The following is a 27,546-nucleotide window of genomic DNA, read 5'->3' on the forward strand; positions in this document are numbered from 1 at the left end:
AGCAAAATATTTACGTAATTTGTAATAACGGTAGCCTTGTTGAAGAAGTTTATTTGTAATATATTTATTACGTTCATTTAAATTCTCAACATGACTACACGCCCTGACAAACCGAATTAATTGAGAAATATAAACCCCATGAGATGTAGCCTGAGGTACATCCCCATCCAAACAGGGAAATTTACAATACTAAAATAAAAAATGTTGGTATGTATAATATTGTCATAAATAGAGAGATGTAAATTTAAAAATGAAGCATCAGTATCCGAATTGTTAGCTTTATTTAGCTGGAGCTCCCAGGGATAAATAGTATCCACCAATTGACCAAAAAAACCGGATTATCCATATTAAGAATATCATCCAGATAACGTGATGTATTATTAAATGCAGTAATAATGTCTGCCTGCGTATCTGGAGAAAGGCTCAACATAAAGACTCTTTCATAACAATATAGAAACAAATCTGCGACAAGGGGTGCACAATTTGTTCCCATGGGAATACCAATTACTTGTCTGAAAACTATTGCTAAACCTGACATAAATGTTGTTCAATAAAAATAAAACTTCGTCACAAGTCCACTATATAATAATGCAGCTAGTAAAACAGAAGCTTTATCGAAATTGCAAGCGAGAAATGCAGCATTCTCCCTGACAAAAGTCTTTTGAATTAGGGCAGTTAGCTTGTCATTTATTATGTGGTAAAGTGGTATACAAAGTAGATAAAACGTATGTACTAACTGAAGATACTTTGTAATTATTAGTTTTAAACTTATCCAGGATTTCGCCAGAATTTTTAATCGACCAAAATAAGTGTTTACCAGAGTTTTCGTATACTTAATCGCAGTATCTTTTCACGTGGGCTTTTACAGCAGTTAGACATGATGTTAATAACTTTGAAATATTTGTAGTGGTACAAGAGCTTAAATTAGCGATGAAACGAGCTTTATATGGTTGTTTATGCAATTTAAGAATCCAGTACATGGTTGGAAGTTTAATTTGTTGATCATCTATACGAACTTTCAAATTAGTGATGTGATCAGTGACCAAAGTTTGTTCAACAGAAGGTCTCATTGTAAAAGCTTTAGTGTTATTTAGTTCGTTTTGTAAAACATTGATATAATGTAGGCGTCAAGTGATGATAAAAACGTCATAACTATTGAATTCTATAAAAGCACTATTAAATCACCATGACTTGAATCTGAAGACTTTTTCACTTTGCAGGATTTATTTGCGTTACTATATTGAGGATATAATTGTGACATATATTTCATTTAACTTGATCAAACGAAATAGCCACTAAAACAATGGTATAATTATACATGACTGTACGAAAAGAGTAATAAAGTACCTTTAGGTCCAATAGTACTAAATAGGTAATCAAGCAGCACTTCCGGACTAATGACGGGAAAAAATACTCATTTTTTCCCGGTTAAAGTGGCATTTTCATGTTTCATGTAACTTAGCTAGTTCCTGTTTTTATTTCATTGTGGACCTATACTTGACATTTTGGTAGCATTTTCAAGGAGATTCTTTTTTTTTGCATTTATAGAAATGTAAACAACCCTTATTACTCATATGTTCATACCCACATGCTATCAGTTTGGAAGATATTCCATAGTGTTGACCTGTCAGACAAAAAATCTCTCTTAGAAGATACATGACCCCTACTTTTCTTGGTGTTTTTTTTTTGTGGTTTATAGGTTATTTAAGAACATAAAGCTAGTAATTCTTTTTTAAAATGAGCCTGGCTATGTGTTACAACTCTCAGAAGATTGTTAGTTTTATTTAGAACATATAGCAAATTTATTTGCAACTGTATAGCCTTTATTTACAGACAACATGATTACGTTCTACCCCGTGTAATGGTAAACAGACCTGTGCGCATGGGCATCAGGAATACGATACTACGCTGTAGAAAATTCGAGTCTACGGTGGTGAAAAGTCGAAAGTACGATGGTGAAAAGTCGAAACTGCGATGGTGAAAAGTCAAAAGTACGATGGTGAAATGTCGAAACTACGATGTTTAACGAAACCAAGATGTTGAGAAGTCAAAACAACGAAACCACGATGGTAAAAAAGTTAGAAGTAAGATGATGAAAGTACTAAATAATTTCAAATTTTCACCATCGTAGTTTCGTGTTTTCATCATCGTTGTTTCGACTACTATCGTAGTTTTGTTATTTCGACTTTCCAACATCGCAGTATCGTCGTTTCGTTGTTTCGAGCTCACGTCACAGTATGCGGAAATGGCCTTAACGGGACACCGTAGTTTTGATATTCATTCATTAGGCATAAAAGAAAGATTTTGTTCCGCTATCCCGGCCTACCCTGAATTTTTGGCCCGACCCTAAATGTTTTTATGGCCTTGGAGATTGTTTTTCAACTTTTTAACGAAAAGTTGCAAAACTACACTTTTGATGCTTTAAACATGGTAAGTGATTTTAGAAATCAACTTACTGATGCTCTAAAGGCATAACCCCCTTATTTGTATTCATTTTTTGACACGAAAATAATTTCCGAAAAGTCCCACTTAATAAAAAAATATCAAAAAAAAAAAAAATGACCGACCTACCTACCATTTTTTTTAGCATGTTACCGGAAACAAACATTTTTTTACGCCTTATCACTCGCTTTTTCAAAGTATGTTTTAACAGGAGTAACAGAACAACAGACATTTTTATATACGCGCAGTCCATGGCAGAATGCAAGCATATTTCGGCCCTATACAAGGCTGAGAATAAATGAACGCTTTATTAATCGACTTTAGGTTTTTACACGTTTTATGCTAGACTAGCGTTATCATATGTTTGTATGTTGTAATAACATCTGCAGAACCCCTCGAGATACGTTGGTGCCATTGCTAATTAAATTCATTTTGAAGGTGACACACGGAAACACGCACCAAGTACTGCTCAACTGATGCATCAAGTCCACACACTTTCAAGCATTATCCAAAAAGAAAAACGGAAATATGTTCGACCATTCCCTGTCTATTTAACGATCCATGTCTGCTGCTCATGGGTAAATAAGAACACCACAGACGCCTGTCTCATTCCGAAAAAATTAAACACTCCAAATACGCACAATCATACCGCATTATTACATGTATTAAAAGGAGTTAATTAAATTGCAGTAATTTGGTCGCGATGTAGTTGAAATAGGTCTCTGATAAATGGATCCTAAATTTTCGACTTTAATCGCATTTGTGTCTTGAGTGGAGGTCAAGACTTAATCATTTCACTCGTGGAATGTATTCTACATCAATTAAGTACTTTCCATGCTTATAGTCACATTTTTGGATATGCTTTCCAGTTGTTTACTGTAATATAACGACGATGTTTTGAAAACGATTTGTTTAAATCTCGGACCAAACTGTCTGTCACTCGTGAACACCTAATCCTCACTAGCCATACGTAGAAATACGTACTGCACCATGTGTCCATTCGGTGAAAGACGTTCCGAACATAGCTGAATTGAACATATTTCCTGTTACTTTAATAAAATACACTATTTCAGTTTTAAAACATATTTGTTTCCCATCGAACATGGACAAACAAAACTTTGAATATTTAATTAAGAAGTTCTCGATAGTTTCTATCCCCTTTCAGAGTTCTTCAGCTTTCTTTGGTTGACAGATCTTCCAGCTCCGAACACAGTTTTCCATAGGGTGCTGGCCATCCTATAAGTTTGTCGACTAACCATTCAGGCAGCCAGGACAGAAAACCGAAAACCAGCACGGCATCTAACCCAACAGAGTAAGCCATCTTTGGATATTTTGCCAGTAACGCATGCACCATGCTGTCTGCAACATTTTGCGGCTTTTTGTTGATGAAAATGCCAAAGAGTTTTATTGTCATGATCACTGAAAGTAATTAAGTAAACAAATATTAACATAATATTGATAATTATAACATGGGTCTGTATATAAATCGCCGGTCCATATTTTGTGCTAATGACCAGTCTAATACTAGTAATATGTTTGGCTAAAATGTCAACACTCCAAGAAAATAAATATGAAAAAAAAGATTCATGTCATATCTGATGTCATGTTATAAAACACTTATTGAATGGCTCGACCGTCGGACATTCGGTCCTGGAGCAATAGTTTTGACTATTGACTGGCAAGCCATTCAATAAATGTATATTTCATGATATTGAATGAACTAATGTGATGGTTAACAGACACTAATTTGACAAAGGGCACGAAATAAATAGTATTGAAACAGTTCTACGGTTTTATTTTGCTCTGTACGTAGCTTTTTCTCTTTAGTTTCTTGCTGAAATCACATAACAGATTTATGCTTGACATTTTGGTGGCATTTTCATTATTAAATAACTGCATTAAAGAAATTGCCATTGAAATTTAGATATCAATCTAGAGCTGATATTCAGTGTGTTTGTTTGACTCTTTTGTATCAAACATGACGTCTATTTTCCTTTATTTTTACATGAGCACGGACAATATTCATAAAGAAACTGGATTGTATATATGAACAACAATGTGTATCACAACATTGTAGGTATTCTTATTAAATGTGCCGCGCCATGAGAAAACCAACACAGTGGGTTTGCGACCAGCATGGATCCAGACCAGCCTGCGCATCCGCGCAGTCTGGTTAGGATCCATGCTGTTCGCTTTTAAAGCCTACTGCAATTAGAGAAACTGTTAGCGAACAGCATGGATCCTGACCAGACTGCGCTGATGCGCAGGCTGGTCTGGATCCATGCTGGTCGCAAACCCACTATGTTGGTTTTCCCATGGCACGGCTCAAATAAAGAAGAATGACGTCTATGTGGTGTGGTCATGCATTATGCTGAGTTCTTTTCATAGCCTGTATTTGCACATAATCAATGTTCTTGGATTTACAACATCATTATAATGGCTTTGTTTGTAATGTGGATGCTACATTTGTGTTATTATGTAACTATATTAGGTCTAAGCCTTTAATCATTAAAGAGCTTTCAACTCCATTCATGTGTATTTGTACCCGATATTTCTTCGGTCTGCTGACAGGTCAAACACGCATACCTTAAACGTTTAGACAGATGACCTCACCATCAGGTGATGTCTGCTGACCGGTCACGACGGTATGCTTATTAAACATTATATAAAATATGTACCTAGATGGTCAAGCAAGGTGAGGCTAGTTATATCGATGTCCTCATGTCTCGACCGTTTTAAGGCCACATATCGTTTGACCCTCCTAAATGTGCGACCATTTTAGAATTCCGGTGAAAATAGGTCAAAGCTGTCATTGCTTTGACAAATCCAAGACGCTTTTAAGAAGGTCAGAATGTCAAAAGTATATCACATGCATAAATTGTACATCGTTTAGCTGTTTCCAAGATAAACAAACATTTAAATTCCGATATCAGCCAGATATTTTTGCATAAAATCGATAATTTCCCGCCGTCTGCATCGTCCACATTTTTTTAACATGAGGTCAAGGCCATGTTTGTAAAAATTAAGACTAAACACATCTTTTAATTTATAGTTTTTCAATACACTACTTCTTTATCATTTTTTTCAAATGTTGCAATTTCTAATTTAATTTATTACTTTTATTTCCTATTAGGTATATTTTTGTCTCCTAGCTTCAAGTCAAGCAAAAGATAGGCTATTCTCCAAAAACACTTCTATCGGCCTAAAAGTATTTCTTTGTCCTCACTACAGGCAAAATGCAGTAAAATACATGAAAATACGAAATACAGCCAAACAATTGATTTTCTAACTATTTTGAATTATATTCAAAAATTAAAAAAGCTACTTTATAGATCATATAAACACTTAACAGTGTTTTTGGTTGTGTACATGGAACTTTTATTTAGCACTTTGTTGGTCTAAGAAAAACCTTATGTGACTCATTGTACCATATTTCATCAACAGCATGGAACTACATTTTGGACTACTTTACACAGATTTGTCACTTCCTATTTATTGTAAACAGTCTAAGAGAATGGAAATGTTTTAGTTTTTTTTTCAATGACAACGACTAAGACTATTAAAAGCGAAATAAAACTGTTTCACTCACGATATGAAGAAATATTTCCACCGTAGTAAACCTTTTTCTCGGGATCTGCTTTAAGGTAAGCTTTCTTCATTATAGCCAGAAATTTGTCTCTATTTGCAATATTCGTGTTGTAACCGCCGGGCTCTATTGTGTGTGCTGTTACACCGGAGTTTAACAATTCTCTTCTGAAATTTAAGAGTTACATTTTATGACAAATTTTCCGTGCATCATATTTAATTTTCTCTTCATTTTCGTGGGATTCCCCCCCCCCCCCCCCCCCATATCATTACCAAGGTTTGAGGATTTACATACTATCTTTACAACTGCTGCTTGTATAAGAATGGTATTCTTAAAAATATATATCTATAATAAGCACAACATATTTTACTTTACATATCATGTTCGTTACTTGCGTTTGGCGTGAAATAAATGACGATGTTTGCGTATCTGCTGAAAATATTCAAAATTACTCTAAAATAACAGCAAGTTTTTGGAATGTCCCGAATATTATGAGGTACCTAATCTTAGATACATTACTACATGATGTCGTCAGAACATGCTAACGTTCCGCTAGGGACCGGAAGTATACCAATAACATGTTATTGGCACATGTGCCAATTCAAAAGGTATTTGTGTAATTTAACGTAAATGTGTTACTTTTTATAGTAAGGTATATGATATTATTATGTAGTTCTGTGACAAGCATCACTCAATCAAATTATTTAGCATGGTCTGGGTAGCATGTGAAATTGTCACAAACGCAGAGATTTGTATTTAACAACAACAACTATAAAAAACTGGCATGTTTCTTAACGGCATTTGTGTGCATTATGAAAGTTTACCGTAAGCAAGTTGTGAATATCTTAACGCCAGCCTTGGAAACAACGTAATTTGATAATCCAGGATAGCCCCAGTTGGCCACAACGCTGCAAACATTGACTAGCCGTCCTCTGGATTTTCGTAGCAATGGCAAGAAGGTCAAGGTCACAGAGACTGTTCCAAACAAGTTCACTTTACTTTCTGCTTCAAAATCTTCTATTGTTGTCCATTCAGCTGGACAGAAATTCTGCATTATGCCAGCATTGTTTACAAGACCCCATAATCCTGTTAAAAATGTAAGAGGTAAAGTGATGAGATTAACGGGAGTACAAGAACGTATACATTTTGTATATAAAAATACCCTGAAGAACATAAACGATCATAAATGCTGGATCTTATAAGTTGACAATATTGGAAGCAGAGTAACAAGAGGCGATGTGCCCAAGTGGTTAAGGTCGCTGACTATAAAATACTTGCCTCTCACCGCTGTAGGTTCGAAACTTTGCTTGGTGTGTAGGCATTTTCCGTTCTAGTTCACGTGGAAATCACATTTGAATCTTATGGCATGTAAAGCGACAAAAGACATCAAGGGGAGGGGTGGGGGCTGATATAATTGTTTGACAATATATTTTGCATTTCTAGTATATGACGGGCATCTAAATTTGACCGTCTGTAACCATTTTTCTTATTAACAAAGTAGCAGTATTTTTACTAATACAAACTAAGCGTACTACTCTTTTTCAATGCACCTGTATGATAATGTCGAAAAATATCCAAGTACATAGACCTGACCAAGGTGGTATTCACACCTCCACCTGTCTGCTTCGGAGAATATCCCCTAGGCCCTTGACTATTCCCTTCATCATCATATAATAGCTATGTACGGAATTAATGTAAAGCGATATTTAAATAATAGATCACACAGCTTTTATTCTAAACGTACTACAAAAGTGATTTGGTTTCGAACCTCTAAACGCGTTCTGAAATTTTATTTTGATAGAATTTTAAGGTTTTTACCTCGTCTTTATTATATTTAGAGAGTGTATGAGTCTACACAAAGGTTTAATGGTCTTTGGAATCTTCTACTAAATAAAACAAAATTTACGATAGTGTGTTTGTCCCTGATTTAAGGAACAGTGTCACATAATTTGGACGGAAACATATTTGCTATACACATATATATTATATTTTTAATCTGGTAAAGTGAGTATAATCCTCTGCCAATGCCCATGTAAGAGCATATAATGCAGTTGAATGTTAGTTAGAACAATTGTTATTTTACAGGGCAACTATATTTAATAATAACACTATGAGCATTTTTAGAGTGAAAGTTCTTAACAGTACGCAATTAACGGAATACCTCGTTCTCCTACAAGCTGTTCAGTTCGTTCAAATGCCTTTTTAACCGATTCTTTATCCGTCACATCCACTATAACCGTCTTAAGCCTTGATGATGTCACTTGCTTCACATCATGTGTCCCTTTTTCTGTAAGACATCCCGCAATTACATTTACTCCTTTAGTATCTAATGTTCTTGCCAAAAGGTATCCGAACCCAGTGTCACATCCGGTTATAAAAATATGCCGGTTTGATTGGTCGTTTACTTCCAGCGTTCGCATGTATAAATTTATAATGATCAAAAATAAAATTAAAACTGCTGCGCAGACTATTCCTGCGAAGAATAACATAATTATACACTTGTTTTAATCCTACAATTTGAAAGTTAAATTCAATTTCCGTTTATTAATAAATGACTAAATACATGTTATGTATAATTTAGCTATTACTATACTGGCAAATATTTAAAATACTTTTATCAGTTATTTTGGGTTAAATAGATTATCAAATTGTTATCGTGTGTTAAGTAGCATCTTCCCCTAGCTGTTTCCAAATTTAGACACATATCAGATATCCTAAATATTATGTATAAGATTGGGTTTATTTATGTAACAAAGTCGCAAATTTTATCCCAAATATGGAAACTGATATTAAAATAGTATTGTCACTATGTACCCAAAATGCCCTTCGGATAGTTAGACTTCCAGCTTTCTGCTGTTGTAAATTCCATCCGTACAATACTAGTATGTACAAAGGCTGTTAAAATAATATCTAAACTTCTGTTATAATTTAACATCTAGTTAAAACAACATTCATTAATTTGAAAGATAATGTATGTGCTAAATATGTACCAAATCTAATTTTATCATTTGTTTAATAACAGCTTAGAAAAGAAAAGTCTTTATGACGTCAAATTTAATTTTAACATATTTACCTGTTCAATTTATTTTTATTTTTAAAACAATAAAACGTTACTTTAAAATTTATATGAAAACAAAATAACAATTAAAGAAAAAACAAACTGAGATTTGTTCATTCAAGATCCGGTTACTTACAAAAATACATTTACAGTTAACTCGTGCAGTAATATATCATTTTTTTGACATCTGAAATACATAAAAATCGAGTTATCAGAAGTATGGCTGAAAATTGCAAAATGTATTGATATGATCAGTGTCATTTTGAATAATGTAGTGTTATCGTCAGTTGTCAGTGTTTTCCCGATTTTGTTAGCTTTATTAATGTTGCATAGATTTCTATAGGATCTAGTGAAGATATATTGACATCAGAGTCAGTATGACTGCCCTATAGAAAACATTGGTCATTTTTGTTCTACTTTTAAACTGATTGTGATGACAACTGTACAAAAATGTAATTTGAACTTTATGAAAGAGATACTTTTTGTTGTGGGACTACATTGTATTCTATTGCAAATCTATCGTTATTAAATGTGCAAATATTTGTGTTATTGCATTTAAGACGTAAAACGCTACCTGGCGGGGTAGAACGTTACTACGGTTATAAAATATCATCATTTTTGCTTGGTGGCGGAAAGAATTACTGGTAATAAGTCGGGAGCCGGCAAGTTAAGCCAAACTTGAGGCTTTGCTAGGGTAGAAATGTCTTGAAACAGAGAATATGTAAAATTTCAAAATTATTTAACGAAGTAAAATTATTTTCATCTCGAAATAAACACTTTATACCTGAAACACTTCTATCCTTTTACGAATGCCGAGTTATCTTAAAGTATACACCGGATAATAGGGTTCAGAATGCACCCTTTGTAGCTGAAGTAATGAGTAGTTGCTAACGTGGATACGGCAAATCATTTTATAAAAATAAACAGGATTGTTTAAACAAAGGGTGCTGGCCATCCTATTAGTTTGTCGACTAACCATTCAGGCAACCAGGACAAAAAGCCGAAAATCAGCACGGCATCCCATCCGCTGGTGTAAGTCATCTTGGGATATTTTGCCAGTAACGCATGCACCATGGTGTCTGTAACATTTTGCGGCTTTGTGTTGATAACTATGCCAAAGATTTTAATTCCCTTAATTAATGAAATGAAACGAACGTTATGTACATATTGCAAATGTGTTTGGTATACATATGTCTCTTCCTGGGTCAACAAAGTATATCATGTATGATATGGATAACAATATGAATGTTTTGAAATCTGTAGAGGGCCAACGATATAGATCTCTTAAGCGACACAACCGTAATTTAACAAAGGCTACTACAGTAACAATCGTTCTTACGTCGCGCAAAAACATGTGTTCTCAGTAGCTTAAACCAAAAATTGTTAAGACAATCATAGACGATCAACAATGGAATGGAATGTTTCGTCTTTGCATGCTGTGTTCATAAGAACATGTAAACACTCTGATCTTTTTGGTTTATTGTTGTGCATGACGAAACAAATATTCATTGAAGGCTTTAATTAATAGGATAGTTTCATACATCAGTTATTTGTAGAGATTACCAAAATCATGCATGACCGTAAACTATTATCTTAAAAAAACAACAAAAAACAAAACAAAACAAAAAAAACATACGAGTTCACGTTGTGTCCAAAGATGTTATTTAAGTAGATAACTGGATAATCCAGGGTATCTCCAGTTGGCGAAAATGCTGCATACATTGACTAGCCTTCCTCGGGACTTCCGTAGCAACGGTAGAAAAGCCAAGGTCACCGAAATTGTTCCGAACAAGTTCACCTCACTGTCTACTTTGTAGTCATCTACTGTTGTCAGAAATTCTGTATGATGCCAGCATTGTTTACGAGACCCCATAACCCTGTAAAAAAGGAAAAGTAAAAGAGCAAAAAATGAGTTCAGTTTCTCTGTTGTCATATAGATTATAAATTTAAAGATTAATCAGATTGTCTTTGATATCATATCTAAATATTGTGACAGTATTGTGAGTAGATTAATTGTTTGATACCATAAACCTTAAGTGTATGATACTGGCAGTAATTTCAAAATGCAAAGCAATGAAACAATTCAATAGCCGTTATATCGATAAACATGGTTTTTATTCACTATACTGCACAAATGTAATATTGCAAGGAAGCTTTCAAAATTTCGGTATATATCAATTTTTTCAGCTGTTTATGATTTTTTTACTGAAGACAAAAGTTAGTATTATTTAGCTTTGTTATGTCTGATTTAGTTTGGAAAAAAAAATAAAACAAATTATTGAAATAATATTATGATGAATGTCTTTAAAACATCAAGTTTCTAAATAATAATCCTTCATTTGCATCAATCAAAATTATCAGTATTTTCGAGCTTCTATTTGTCCTTTAAAGTAAACTATATACCCCACTTTCCTACAAATTGTTCAGTAAGTTCATACGCTTTCTTTACCGACTCTTTGTCTGTCACATCCACTACTACCGTTCTCAGTCTTGATGACGTCACTTTCTTCAAATCATGTGCCCATTTTTCTGTGTGGCATCCCGCAACTACATTCACGCCTTTTGCATCTAGAGTTCTGGCCAAAAGATACCCGAATCCAGTGTCACATCCGGTTATAAACACATAACGGTTTGACTGATTATTTATTTCCAGTGTTTGCTAGTATAAGTTAATGAAGATGCGTAATAGAATCAGAATTACTAAACATATTCCTGCAAAGGATATCATGATGTAATAAAGTAATTTTCACTTTTTACATACAGTACTTGAATACATTTAATTTAAAGTTACTCGCCCTCAGTTTGGGTGAACATTTTCAATTGGTACTTTTCCACCAAGTTTGGCATAGAATGTATATATGACACTGAAAAATGATAAAGTGGTGAAAATAATAGTTAGATATTGGTAAAACAGCAAGAAGAATGTAAATTTTCAGTATTGTTTCAAAAGCGGCGCAATGAATTACTACCTTATGGACAATGTTTTTGGTTATTTATAAGAATATCTTGCAAAAATCTTTTATGTCAACAAATTTGTACCACTGATCATTTTCAGAGTACGTACTTTTAATGGATTTTTGAGAGAAATGCTTTTCGCCTAAATTCTGTGGGTAAGTCCCTTTAAAACGTTGTGAATGTAATCACATGACGGCATAAAGCACATTGACACACAAACAGCTTGACCCTTTTTAGCTTGACCTTCTTATTAGTCATTTCGATTTTATCAAACTGATTATCAATTTACAATTATTATCGCATGTCAAGTGGCAGGTCAATAAGACATGAACTGAAATAACGTATTGTGAACAAACTAAATCTTAGTGACATAAACAGTTTATAGTTTAATGAAAAGGGTTTAAAATCTAGATAATATTAGAAGATACAATTATGTACAAGCAATGGGCCTGTACATGACAGAAATATAATTCTAGTATAAAAAATGAGTTTGGAGAAAATATTTAATGTTCGTTGTTTAAAATAAACTTTTATGAAATAAACAAAGTCCCCTGTTGGACTAGCGTAGTATTGGTTTATTGCAAACAAAAACTATATATTGTGGTATGCATATGTTTTCAAAATAAAGAAAATGTTTTGTTAGTTAATTTAGTAATTGAATGAGGATTTTTTGTCTACATTGCAACAACAATTTTAGTCAGTACAATATGTAAATAAACCGTCTAATAAGCGTCAGTAACTATTGAAAGGTGATATAACAGAAATAGAAGATATCTAGCTGTATATTGAAAAACACCTTTTTGAATAAAATTGCTTTATCATTTTCGATAAAAGCTTTCCATTTGGTAGAAAAAGAAACATAAGCACGTACTTTTAATGGATTTTTGAGAGAAATGTTTTTCGCCTAAATTGTGTGGGTTAGTCCCTTTAAAACGTTGTGAATGTAATCACATGACGGTATAAAGCACATTGACACACAAACAGCTTGACCCTTTTTAGCTTGACCTTCTTATTAGTCATTTCGATTTTATCAAACTGATTATCAATTTACAATTATTATCGCATGTCAAGTGGCAGGTCAATATAAGTACACAATTCAGGTAACTTGAATATCTAAAGGATAAAAATTGTTGATATTGTCTGAAAATGAAACCTTGAATATCATTAAGTGCAGGGGTACGCAGTTAAACTGCTGTTGTAGTTTACGAAAGAAAATGCACACCTTCTTGAATTTGTGATCATATGTAAAATAACTTGTATACATTAACTTGGTGTCTTATCTTAGTAACAGATGTCAAATAAAGTATGGCATATTTATATAATTGTTTTCCTATTTACAAATCGATATAGAATATTCATGTATTCGCCATTTTACCTACATCAATACCAGAAGTTCAACTTCTATCTCCGTCACAATTTATTATTTTACAGTAGGCCATAAACAATATTAATATGTCTTGAAAAGTAAATACAATTAAATGGCAGTAGGCACCGAAGAAAAAGTCATTGATCATGTTATACACATCCCATAGATAAACCATTGGAACCATGGTGTCCCTAGGAAAATTTTAGCCCATTTTAACCGCGCATTTCTCACCTAAACGAACAGTTTGCTTATAACTATTATATCGAACAAATGATGATTTATCCTTCATCGAGCACGAGTTATATTTTCTGAATGATTGTCGTCAACGTTATAAGGAAACCTTGCATAAACTTCCCCAGCCGAAAAGAAATGCCTGATAAAATGGGCTGGTATTTTTATGCCCCCGAAGGTGGACATATTAAAATCGCACTATCCGTCTGTACGCCCGTGCGTCCGGTAAATTTTTGTCCGGGCTGTAACTCTTCCCGCCATAAAAGGATTTTGAAATAACTTGGCATAAATGTTCACCATAATGAGACGACGTGTCAGGCGCAAGACACAGACCCCTAGCTCCAAGGTCAAGGTCACACTTACAAGTCAAAGGTTAACAGGGTTTCATGTCCGGTCCATAACTCTGCCATTCATTAAAGGATTTTGAAATTACTTGGCATAAATGTTCACCATAATGAGACGGCGTGTCATGAGCAAGACCTAGACCCCTAACTCCAAGGTCAAGGTCACATTTAGAGGTCAAAGGTTAACATGGTCTGTTTCTTGTCCGGTCCATAACTCTGCCATTGATGAAGGGATTTTGAAATTACTTGGCATAAATGTTCCCTATAATAAGATGAGGTGTCATGTGCAAGACCCAGACCCCTAGCTCCAAGGTCAAGGTCACACTTAGAAATCAAAGGTGTTTCTTGTCTGGTCAATAACTCTGCCATTTATCAAGGGATTTGAAAATAATTTGACACAAATGTTAACCATATTGAGAAGATGTGTCACACTTATGACCGAGGCCTCTTGGGTAAAGGTCAAAAAATGATATGTGATTTTTGTGCGAATACAGTTGGGCCGACTTCGGGGGCATTTGTCATCAATAGTGACAGCTCTTGTTTCCTTTCGGGTACCATGACTCTTAAGGTAATCAAAAGGACAGGTTATAACATGTATAATGGCATTGTATCTCTGGTCCGAGGTCATTCAAAACGGTGATACGATCTGTGCACTTTAAATCAAGATTTTCACTCTTCATTTAACAATATTTCGTTAAATAAGATTTCACTTTAATGAAACAATTATTTTACAACTTTGTAAATTTAAAATAATCAAGTATCATTTTGTTATGTAGATATACGTACCACTGTCAAATTTGCATGCTTTACAAAGGTACAAGTTAAACATTAGGGTGCGTATATGTCTTAGCTCAAACACCAAACGCATATAAAAAATAAATAAATAGTGTTTCTTTCAAAATACACACACATATATATATATGTGTGTGTGTATTTTGAGTTTAGAGTTTTCAAGACAGAAATATTAACTTAGGGTAATCAGTAATTTTTATAAATACGAACATATTTCCGTCACTACGAAGGGAGACAACAAATATTTTCACGAGCGCGTAGCCTGCGTGAAAGTATTTTGTTTTCTCCCTTGGAAGTGATACAGATAAATACCATATTTGTTAACATTAACATATCTTGAATTTATGATGGAAATATGAGGAAATGCGATGCTATTTATTGTGGCGGAATGAGGTGATGAGAGTGATTAATACAAGTTGTAGAACTTCCTTCACAATCGACCTAGAATAAATTATGTATAAAATGTAATGAAATGTGTTTAGTGTGAAAACTAATACATTTTTCATGCGCTAAAATAGCCATTGAATTATGTACACACTTATTCCGAATGCTAGGTATTTAACCCCCAAATTGACTTCACCTTGTTTTTGAAACTCACTTGAACATCCGCGTTAACCTATAGATGTTTTTTACGATGCTAACGATTGCTATGCTATTTCCCGGATATCCTGGATTTTAGCGAATTAATTTGCACACCAAGACAATTTTCTAAGAGGGATAACATCGCAACGACACAATTTAAATGACTTTAATGAAATATTTCTACAGGAGTTTTTTTTTAGATAAAGTATTTATTAATCTTTGGTTATAATACTAGTATACTTAATTTTAATATAGTATTGACTATTGGGGCCTATCAACTACAAGGAATATTTAACTTCAAGCCCTTGGTAGAAAATGAATTAGTACGAGAGAAGGTATATGTCTATATTCTATTATTTAATTTGAAATTTTAGCGTTTCATTTACGTTCGAATATATATAAATTCAATTCAGTTGTTGAGTATTAACTCCTCGGACCACACTGTACATTATAGTGTTTGGACATAGAGAATTTTCATGCTCTGTGAAGAAATTTAAGTACGAAAAAGTATGCATCTGCCTGTCAGAGACTGTTGGTAGTTGGATTTGCTATCCGGGACGTCACGTGTGCTTGATGTAATGTGTGGTTATTGAAAATATGTATTATAAATGAAAATGAATTTCGTCTTTTGTGAAAACTGCACTTGACAGAAAAATTTATTATGTTTAACACTGCACAAAAGATGTTTAACACTGCACAAAAGTTAAGTACGAAACTTAAGAATTAGTCTTTTCTTCTTTGAAAATTAACATTACTAATAAGCATGACCGAAACATCAGACCATTATCAATAAAATAATTTGGTAGTGAAATATGATTTTTCACGAATATTTCGGTATTTTACCGAAGAGTGTTTAATAAAAAGTTTTTTTTAATCAAACAAATTAATAGTACAATTGAATTAGAAAGCTCAATATATGTGTCAGTAATGGTGTTGCTTAAAAATATATAGAAACACTATGTCAATTTAGTTATACCAAACAGTTTTGATGGTATTAAAATCTCATTATTATCATTAAGTGTAGCCCTACAGTGAAGATAAATGTTATTGTAAATATTGTTGCAATAAGCTGACAGCGATATACCTTCCAGCACAAACAGCTGTTGTCATATTACCTTTGGTCTTGTCGCACATTGTTAGTGTTTATTCTGCGGTTTTGTTCTGTTTCTGTGTTATTGGTATACATATAAGTTCTATATTTACTGTTGGTTGCGAAAATAGCGTCCATTTGTTCTGTAGAACATTATGGTATAAGAATTTTATATTAATTAGCGAGTAAAACACAATTTTAAACTGTATCATTATGATTAAAACGCAATTTGTATCATATCTTATACTGGACCCATTATAGTTTCTGCAATCATTAAGTTCAAAGTATTTGTGTGCAACTGAGTTATTACTGGGTCCCTTGATAATTTATATTGTCTGCAGGCGGGCAAAGTTATGCCAACATATTCAATAAGACAAAAAATTAGTGAAACAAAGAAAAGGAAACAAAAATTTAAATAGATATCAAATATACCGAATTATTCAAAGTAAGCGTGAAGATCTTCAGCATCTTCACACATTTAAACTACATGTACAGAAGTACGATTAGTTCATTATTCGAGTAGAGTAAATGATAATTTTATGCATCACTTCCATGTGTGACCATCCTATCTATTTATCATTTATTATATTGTATATATAATTAATTCATTGTAACATCTGCATTTTCGTCTAATATAATGACGTATTCGGCTTTGTATACATATCGCATGTCTGCAAAATGACAATTAGTTCAACTTTGAAATTAAGAGAGCTAAGGTAAGCATACATAATTATTTCTATTTTATGAACATTTTGCTTAATTGTCTTGATATAGTACTTAAGTTTCATGTTCTTATTTGCAATTATAAAATTAATTTTGTTTGCTTTTGTTAGTTGATTTGTTTTTTGGTCTTCTGATTTTTCCAAATTATAAACTTTATAAATTAGGAATAGATACAATGCATTAAGCACTGTTTTAAACGCTCGTCATTTTTGGATGATTTAAAGGATTTAAATACTAGAATATTCAATATTCAGACAACAATGTAAAAGCTTACTAAAAAGAAAGATAAACGGACATTTGCATTTATACATTTTTCAAGGACACACTTGATTTCCATGCACAATGCGAGAACGCTTCCATTTCATGATTTCCACGCTAACGCGAGAAAAAATCCATTTATTGATTCCCGTGCAAACACAAGGACGCTTACATTGCATGATTCCTATGCAAAGCGAGAAAGCTTCCATTTTTTACTGCCGCTTAAATTCAGTAACCGTGCTACCATGTAAACTGATAAATTAATTATGTTGCTTGTAAATTATGTGACAAGTAAATGCCAGCTTTTTTTTTTTTTTCGGCGACGACGTCTAAATTCGTTTTCGTTACCTATGCCACGTGATTTCAGTTTGCAAATCAAACTACTTGATAACGCATTATAGATTATTTATCAAAATAGAAGATTTATGCAACACTCTGCCTGATTGGACGAGAGTGTCAATTTCTTTCACTCTGTTGATTGTGCTACGCTGAGTGAAATGTAGACAAAGCGTTTATCCTAAACGACGCTGTTCACAGTTTTAAAGTTAACTTTGGCTCAGTATATTTAGCAAGAATATTGATATATCTCAAAATGATAAGTAAGTTTAATAAACATCATAAAAACCTGTTCAAATACCAACATATATCAAATTAAAGAAAGAGCTGAATACGGTCTGCGTATCACATGAATAAGGGTGTGATAAGAGTCTTTTATGTAGAGAAGTGCTTTTTAAAAGATTTTCCTTGTTATAATTGTCGTCTGTATATGAAAAGGTTTCTTGCTTTTGTGACTTATTCAGATTGCATATTAAAATGAGTACTTGATTGCTTTGATATATTTGTTATAAATTATTTAACTGATTTATTATATATGAATATTTTTCTTTAGTATTGTATGCAAATATTGAACTCAGTTGAAATCTGTTTTATTATATATATATGCTATATAATGACTGAATCTCTGGAATGAAGGTACGCTGCATACAGTTTATCTATGTGATATGACTACGGTCAAACTTTGCTTATGAAACAGAAATATTGAAATAATTACAATTGCATGTTTTGCTTGACCTTCACTTTTTTATAGGTGTGACGTCATTGTCCAAAGATTCATGAATAGCGAATATGCATTTGTTTAAGCGGGATCAGTTGGCCTATTTTAGAAATAAATAAAAATAAATAATAAAAAAATCCTTTAATTGATTTTTTTCTCATGTATTCTAATCAAACTTGATTTGTAGCATCTTTATTAGGCCCGCAGCTAACTTTGTTCAGCTGGGACATTTAACACCTTTTAGGGGCTGCTAGAGCTAAAATGCCTTTATACAGCGTCTCATGAACAGCTTGGTGGATCTTTGTCATACTTGGTCTGGAGCATCATTATAAGGTCCTCTTCCAAATTTATTTATATAGGAACTTGGGCCCTATTAGGGACCACTATAGCTAAAAGTAGATATGCCTTTCTTCGCATTAACCACTAAAATGTAATGGATTTTTATCAAACTCGATGTGTAACAATATCGTAAGGTCTCCTGCTATTTTGTTACAAATGGGGATAGGGACCAGTTTAGCTAAAATATAAACACGTTTAATGACCTCTTCTCATGAACCGCTTCATGAATCTTCATCAAACTACTGCTGTAATTATTCGTCTAAGGATAAACGAAACAAAATTGTAACCCTACCGTAACCTTTGCGAAAAATTAAAAGTGAACCATTTAAATGGTTAAAGTGCAGTGTTTAGTTTTGCATCTTGAAAAATGTTAGATGAAAGATGAATGTTGAATGAAAAATTCATAAACTTCTTTCCTTATTACAATTCGCCGACTATCATTTTTAAAGATATTTCTTGTTCGTTTTAAAGAGCTCAATATATACATTGCTAAATAGTTCAGTCGGTTAAATGTAGACACCAATAGCAAACCATTAGGTCGTTTTCTATGAGCTCGAGACCTCATGAAGAGTTCTTAGCATATCATTTTTTATTGTTTCTTTTTTATAATTTTTTCCAAAACGTTTTCGTTTCTGTTCCAATTTTCTTTATTTCTTTCTTTGATATTTTGTATTAACATTTTGATTACTCTCTTCTCATTTATATTTATGTTATATAAATTGTACTTGCTTTTAAATGTTTGATTCTCATATGCAATATCGGCTTCTGAATATTTTTTTTGCTGTTGTGTAAAAGAAAAAAAAATAAACAACCAAACGAACCAAAATATTTGTGTGCAAAACATTACTGTCGTCGCTGAGTTTCGAACCAACATGACAAAAGATCTGTTGAGCAAAATCTGTACGAATTTCGTATAAGCCATTAATTTCTTATTGGATATTAAGATTTTGAAACATTTGAACTATTGATGTTATATAAGCGTGTTTTTATTTAATGTGCTTTCATGCCATAACTTCATTTTTTTTTTTTTGTTGTTAATTTCGCTGTTTTCCAAACTTTTTATGTATTCTTGTGTAGTGACTGCTGTATAGCTAACAGACATTTAATGCATCTGAAAAGTGTAACAATGTTTCTATCATTTTAAATTTTTATATAATTTGTACGCAAAATAAGGGACACTACTCAAATCACAAAGACCACGTCACTCGTGCAATACCTTATTGCATATTCTATGAATAATATAAAATACTTTCGTGAAAAAAATCTTATTTTTACATTGTTTTGTACGAAATTCCTAAAGTGGTGCTGGACACTTTTATTCAAATGTTATAAATATTTCATTTCAGTCCGTAAAAACTATTATTTCGAAAATACGAAATATTGTTCTTGTTTCATGGAAAACTATTATTTTCGTTCTAAAGAATTTATGTTGCGTAAATGCGAGAAAATGAAATAATATTTCGTATCTTCAAATTTGTATGAGATAAAGGTTAATGTAACATCTAAAATAAAAGTGCAGGACGTTACTATAGTTCTGGTTACTGTTTTTCATTGAACACAGAAAGAAATATGCAGCCACAATGGTATATATTTGCTTTGGCTATGGTACTTTGTATCTTAAGGACTGCCTTTGGCTGCTCTTGTGCGGAGTCATTTGAACAAATGATTGGAAATGCTGAATTTGGTAAGATATTTTTTGCGATTATTTGTTGCTTTTCTGTCCTTCTGTTTCATTTACCATGCTGCATTTGCCTCTTGTTTTCACTTACATTTTTCAAGTGCGTTAAGTTTACACTAAACTATTTGTTGTATAGTAATATTTATTAAGTCATGCTTACTAATTTTTATGGTTCTGTTTATTAAGAAGCCTAGGTACAAAGTTCCTGTAGGACTTTACGAACATATTACCATTAAAAAGAATTACTACTACTATACACATGTTTAATTTTAACTATATTCCAATTATATAAAATAGATACTTAACAAATTCTTTTCGTTACAGCCGCCCTAGTCAAAGTTACTTCAGATGAGATACCTTCGTCTAATGGACATTATTATGAAGTTGACAAAATATGTGTTTTAAAGGTATGCTATTTGTTTCCGAAATCTTCAAACTTGGGTCCTGTTTCAAAATATATATATAGAAGAGTATTCATTTTCTTCAGTTTGTAAATCTCCGGCAGACATTTTTTTTTCTTATTAAGCTAATGTAAGGTAGCGATTTAATTGATAAACATACATATATACAAGTATTTTATATAGAAACTAACTTTTTGTTCTTAAATAATCTAACATTATCCATTAAGTTTTTTTTTCTTTTTAAACCAGAAAAAAATATAGGGAGAATTATATCAGTACCGATTGACTTAAATTTTTACTGAATTTTCAGTCTCGTTAACAAGCATATTAATACTGTTTAAATTACGAAACTGGTCTGGCATCCGCAAGTTATTAATAAAATAACTACATGTATGTGCAGCAACAGAGGTGAAGGACACATGACCTTGGCCGTGTTGATGAACACAGGCGTCGCCCAGAGTGCGAACCTATAAATTCTGACTAAAAATCATGCATCCATTATGACTTTATACACCACTCCTTATATAAATCACTGGTCCATACTTCGTGATATAGATAAGTCCTCAGTTCAACACTAAATTCTGCTGGGCTAATGTCTAGTCTTGAAGAAAGATATTTTGAAAATATATTTCTGATATGATATGATAAAACTCTAACCGAATGGTTTGCCGGTCAATAAACTGAAAATGTTTAGCTTAAACAGTTGACCGTTAAGACATTCAATAAATGAGCCACACCATGAGAAAACCAACATAGTGCGTTTGCGACCAGCATGAATCCAGACCAGCCTGCGCATCCACGCAGTCTGGTCAGGATCTATGCTGTTCGCTTTCAAAGCCTATTGCAATTTGAGAAACCGTGTTAGCAAACAGCATGGATCCTGACGACCAGACTGCACGGATGCGCAGGCTGGTCTGGATCCATACTGGTCGCAAATGCAGTATGTTGGTTTTCTCATGGTGTGGCTTAAATGTATTGTAATACAATTGTTTAACTCAGACGCCGTATGGGACAGACGTGGAGAGGGTCTATTTGACCTCCCGTAGGATGCCAGAAGGAGTAAGGACGTCGTGTGATGGACCCAACCTGACAAAGGAAAAAGTTTATCTAATCATAGGTAAAATATATGTTACTAGTATTATTTAAGGGTATAGAAGAAATTTAGCTTTCAGTGGAGTTTATAATTTGTTTTTTTATAGCCTTCCTTTATTGGAAATATGTAATATAAGCATACAGTCAAACTTGTGCTAAAGACAATCTCCGAGGATAGGCCACTACTTAAAAACTTACCCTGCTTAATTCCTATAATGAACTTGTCTATCTTTTAATTTGGACAGTACCATTAACTGTTAAAAGGGGTGCTTACCAAAAAGATAGTGACTGAATGGCGAACAGTGCAGATCATGATCTACACGGGTCTCAAAGTCAGAATAAATCGTGCCCAGCATGATAAGGTTTAAAACTTACTTATAAAGATCCGGCCCCATGTTCACAAAACATTTTTCGGTCTCAGTTGAATTTGAGTTTGAAATTTTGCTATCAATTTTACTATAGCTTCAAGGTTGAATTCCAGTAGAGACTCGCCACCAATACTGAATAGTCACTAGAAAATTGTTATTAACTTAAAATTTAGTTTTAAACATGCTATTTATATATTAATGACAAATAAAGTTTCATTATCAAACTCAGCTGAGACTGAAAATATTTTGTGAACATGGGGCCAGATCGTCTGATTACAATTAGTGTAGTAAATTTATCTTTCTTGAGAGGCCACCTCTCAACTAAGACCATAATTTTTGTGTTTCCTAAGGACGGTCTTTGATAGACATGACTAACCGTATTTTGAAGCCGATGTTCGGAACAAACTGATTCAAAGATATTAATAATAATTCGATTTGTTTACAATGGTATGAAATTTTAGCATCACCAGAATATTAGAAATGAGTTTCAGACAAGATTTTATCCTATATACACGGACGAGATATGAAATGCAACAAACATTTGCCTGAATATATTTTTTACTACAAAAAAGCATCACCTTGAAATGTTTAACACAAACATACTTTATACCATAAAATCAACAAAATGGTTATAGAGTATCGAAGTGTGTAGGTGTTGAACATTTCAAAGTGATGCTTTTTGTAATAAAAATATATTAAGGAATATGTTTGTCGGGTTTTCATATCTCGTCAGTGTATATATTTGTTATTGTTTAGATACTTGAAGTCGCACCAATACACAAACAGAATATCTGGAAATGTATATTTGAAGTTATACCATCATAAATTTGAACTCTATAGGCAGTCAAATTGCATGTTACTTATTAAAGTAGTTTTGCACGTTTGATCCACCGGAAGTAATGCAGAACGTCATTTATCCGGATAACGTAGAATAAAGCCTTGACTCGTTAGGAAATGTAAAAAGAAAATACTTTTTTATGAAATTAATGGCAAACCGTGTGTAAATGTATTAAGGTAGTAGAGGTGTAATAGCAATGTTTACAAAATGGCATTTGCATGGTATATTCTTAAAGATGACCGTGTTTTGCACTGCATTGCAAATTTTAAACAACTTTTACCATGCCGTTTTTTCTAAATTTTGTATAACTTGTGGTATCTCCTCTAGCTCAAGTAGAGAAAAATTTCAAAGTGATGGACGCTATATAAAATGTTTGCAGAGAACTCATTTTACCATTAATTTTAATAAAAGAATCATCAAACTATAGTTAAACAATTATTAAACACAAAATAAAAATGCGGATATCATTTTATATAGTGTTCCTCAAGTAAACGGATTTAATGATACAGAATTCTTATTTCAACGTTGAAAAAATAAGGTCGAATCCTTGTTTCTGTTTTGAATTTTGCTTACTTCATTCAAAAATTACCTTGGGACAGATGTAAATCCTACCTAAATTTCTTCCACAATATGTAATCTAAAGAATGGAAGCAAAATAGAGAACTTTTACCACATGTAACTCAATATTTTTACAGATGTGTAACTCTACCCCTTCTGTTTAAGTAGTAAATTCACTTTGAACAGCAAGAAATCGCTTAGCAAATGTTTTTTTTTTTTCATTTTTGTACAATAAATCTATCATAAGTCTTGAAAGAAGTAAAAACTTACTAGAAAAAATCGAAAATAAGGGGAAAAAAAATTTGGTCCCAGTAGGGCTTGAACCTACGCCCCCCTGAGAATTGCAGTAAATGTGGGCTTATGGTAGGAATTGAATACTCTTCAAAAAGGAGGTACTCTATTACACATCTACTACCTTAAAACGTCATCAAAACTTTTTCAAAAGATAAAATATGATATTAAAATGCTTGGCATTTCAAATTATTCCTAACAGTGTCTATCAGAGCTGTTATATTATGATCTTTTCAGATCGTTGTGTTATTGGTACTGTTTAGTTTTTCAAATTAAACATTTCATTTCCAGTACTCCCACTTTTATAGCTAAGGATATTGTATAATTACCCCCACGGATATGGTGCCTGCTTTTTAATTTTGTCTTTTGCCAGTTTCTGGGATATGCAGGCTCCGTAACCTCAGATCCCTTTTTTAAGTTCCAGCTTGTTAAGTTCTGCCCATTGTGTTTTCGTTTAGGGCAAGGGCATAATTTTTCTGGGGACCATACGCCACTTTTCATGGAATTACACACAAGTGTATCTTTGAAGGTTCGATGTGTACCGCCGTATGAACACATCTGCGGATGTCTCTATATTGTTTTTTGGTACTTGTAACATGTGTAATGTTGAGTTCTGCTCAACCCGGGGCTAGTGCGCGTTGACGGTAGCATGCATTTCCACTGCCGTCCATGAACAGGCTCAAACCGAGCCTGCAACAGATTCATTTTGGTCATGTTGAGCGACCTGTGGAGTTTCCACGTTTTCTATTTTTCTTAATCAGCGTGTAATATGTGGATTTCTTCAGTCATGGGTAAATATTCAAAAACAAGAATACGGATCTTTACATTTCATTTCATCATATTTTATACCATACATTTATTCATTAGGACTGGGAGATTTTTTAATTAAAATATACATTGAAGAAATATTCTGGCGAAATTTTGTATCAAATTGTGATTTACACATGATCGCCCATTATGAAAACTTGTGCCTGTCAACAATGGTCAAACTTTTTTAAATCAGTCTAGCAAACAAAGTCAAACACACGACCCTATCCTTTCTGTTTGCCGAATTGTCCAAGTATATTCTGAAGTTTTAAAAAATCAGGGTTTAAGTAAATTCTACATTGTATGAAAAAATGATCCGATTGGGCAGACCTAACTTCAGGGAGTAATAATATTTTGCTTTCTTATTCATATTTTTTACTGTATATAGGTCGGTTACACGACACAGACAACCCTGATGTTGACTCCATTTCATATTACGGATGTGGTGGATTCGCTATACAATGGCACCCGCAGATGAGTCCGCGGACGAAAGCAAACATGAAAGAACTCCTGCCATTTGAAGACTGCCCTAGTGAACACTCATAACATGTGATCGAAAATAATATTTGACCGATAACGGAGAAAAAGATTTCCAATTAAAATGATACTTGAAGTAGTTGTAAATTTTCTGTAGAAATATGATATATATCATTTTGCATGCAAGAACATTTAATATACATTCAAATTGTGTCTAGAGACATCATGTGGGTTTATCAGTGGGCCGGTGGTCTAGTGGTAACACGCTTGACTGTCAATCCAGTGGTCCGGGGTTCGAATACCGGTCCAGACACTGGAAATTTCTGAGATGCTCTTGAGTGTCTCCCACCTAACTAAGAGGCTTGCACTGGTTCTTCCCTCGCATGTATCGGTGCTATACACCAGGCACGTTAAAAAACCAGACTGTCTATACGCACATTTTTATGGCCATCTCATGTAGTCAAAGACATGTTTAGTTTGAAAGCATTGGGTTTGGTAGATTTCTTGTCACGCGGACGCTGAAGTCGAAAGTTAGGATCAAAGGGTTACCGATCAAACCTTAAAAAATCCACATAATAAGTATTTACTAATAATACTCTATATCTGCCGTAATTCCAGATACAACGTCAAAACTTATACATCAAAATACCAGAATAACAATCTACATGCCCAGTGACCCCATGGAGAAAATGTATACAGGTCAATTCAAAATATATATCTATGGGAGTTATTTTGCTTGCCCTATGTCGCCAATTAACGAGCGCCCTATATTTGTAAGTGACGGCTTTTTTGCTTTAATGATTGTTGTAGATGGTTTGATTAGGTTTTAAAGTATGATGTCAAAACAAATATAATTAGATTTCTATGTTATCCGTAAATTTTAAAGTGCTGATCCGAAGATTGAATTCTTGCTCAGAATGGGAGATCAGGTATGTGGATACTTGCAGTTTTAATATTCGTGACACAGGGAACCACCAGACATTGCGCGTATGCCTAATATATCTATTTTGAAATTAAATACCCGCTTGAAATATCTATGACGACTAGTTAAGAAGTGGCAGATTTCATAAAAAAATCTTTGAAAATAATTTAGGTGATAAAGTTGCAAAAAGATATGAAATGTACATGTGTGGCAGAATTGGACAATTAAGATAAAAATTGCAATTTCATATGCAGAAAAATAAACAAAAAACTTTTTTCTATTTTTATGTGAAGTAATATATAGTTCAACTTTCGACTATTAAGATATTTAAGATTCTTTTAAAACTTAAAAAAAATGAAAGCTCTTCATGGAATTACAAAAGTTGTGTTATTTGATATTTATGGGTCATATTATTACATTGATCAATACTAAAGCTGCATTGGTCCTCCAAAATAAATTGCGTGATTCTGTCTAGTCAGATTGTTATAAAGTACCATTATATTGTCTGTTAGTTGCTTAAATAGATATACACTGAAATGCTTTTGTTTTTACTTATAAGCGTCTTTGCAACATGCTTTCTCTTTGTCCAGTTCTTGCAAAACTTCAAACACTGGTTAAATAATCAGACTGAAATACGAAGTGTATCATGTTGTTTAAGTAATTTATTTCTAGAGGGAATTGCGATAAGACGGTGGTGGCTTTATTTTGACCTCCAGTCAAGTACGTCTGAGAGCTGGTGTGCACTAATAAAACAAGACAATTAAATTGTTGAAAGCAAAACAAATAGCATCGAGTTTGAAAGGATTAGCTTGCACTTTATACTTTCATTAAGTGTTAAACATTATATCACTTCAAACCAGAAGAGGGTAAATTCATAACAATAGTAAACGCTGTTACAGCAGTTTTGCAACTAGGTGATTATTTTCTGTACCAAAGTGCAAAGTGCTTAAATTCTTTTTCTTCTTCTCATAAATAAGTAAAATATAACGCTGGTTTAATTGTTTCAAATATGAGATAAAGCTATTAATAAATAGAATATATGATTGCTACAGATATGGTTATGAACTACTTGATTGTGTTTGAATGTGTTACATTGTATTTGGATTCAAGATAATCGTGTAATATATAATCAAGTAGAGACTTCAAGTTTGGGTACCTTTTGTAGACAAAGTCGCGAAATTGTGCATACTTATGGTAATGCAAAAATATTTATGCAACTGTAGCTGAGATTTCTATGTTTTAGAGAATGATTAAACAATATAGTGATTAAAACAAGTTGTCATTTCGAGATTTC

The 27,546-nt window shown here is 33.1% G+C and overlaps 3 protein-coding genes across 3 annotated transcripts; 1 reads left to right on the forward strand and 2 right to left on the reverse strand.

Moving 5' to 3' along the window:
• Window positions 1–2,485: 2,485 nt before the first annotated feature.
• Window positions 2,486–8,727, reverse strand: LOC123537078 (retinol dehydrogenase 7-like). Its single transcript, XM_045320633.2, has 4 exons — window positions 8,190–8,727; window positions 6,853–7,114; window positions 6,032–6,195; window positions 2,486–3,861 (listed from the first exon to the last, which is right to left on the reverse strand). Exons 1-4 carry the CDS (start codon window positions 8,515–8,517, stop codon window positions 3,614–3,616), a joined length of 1,002 nt encoding a protein of 333 aa, XP_045176568.2. The 5' UTR covers window positions 8,518–8,727; the 3' UTR covers window positions 2,486–3,613.
• Window positions 8,728–10,269: 1,542 nt separating this feature from the next.
• LOC128550219 (dehydrogenase/reductase SDR family member 9-like) lies at window positions 10,270–13,591 on the reverse strand. The gene is made up of 3 exons (XM_053528772.1): window positions 13,514–13,591; window positions 11,525–11,745; window positions 10,270–10,963 (listed from the first exon to the last, which is right to left on the reverse strand). The coding sequence occupies exons 1-3, from the start codon at window positions 13,589–13,591 to the stop codon at window positions 10,747–10,749; spliced, it is 516 nt and encodes a 171-aa protein (XP_053384747.1). The 3' UTR covers window positions 10,270–10,746.
• Window positions 13,592–17,111: 3,520 nt separating this feature from the next.
• Window positions 17,112–26,708, forward strand: LOC123536482 (uncharacterized). The gene is made up of 5 exons (XM_045319686.2): window positions 17,112–17,162; window positions 20,382–20,504; window positions 20,823–20,905; window positions 21,899–22,016; window positions 25,242–26,708. The coding sequence occupies exons 2-5, from the start codon at window positions 20,390–20,392 to the stop codon at window positions 25,397–25,399; spliced, it is 474 nt and encodes a 157-aa protein (XP_045175621.1). The 5' UTR covers window positions 17,112–17,162; window positions 20,382–20,389; the 3' UTR covers window positions 25,400–26,708.
• The last annotated feature ends 838 nt before the right edge of the window (window positions 26,709–27,546 follow it).

This window comes from Mercenaria mercenaria, chromosome 17 (assembly GCF_021730395.1).
Source record: "Mercenaria mercenaria strain notata chromosome 17, MADL_Memer_1, whole genome shotgun sequence".
Lineage (NCBI taxonomy): Eukaryota > Metazoa > Mollusca > Bivalvia > Venerida > Veneridae > Mercenaria > Mercenaria mercenaria.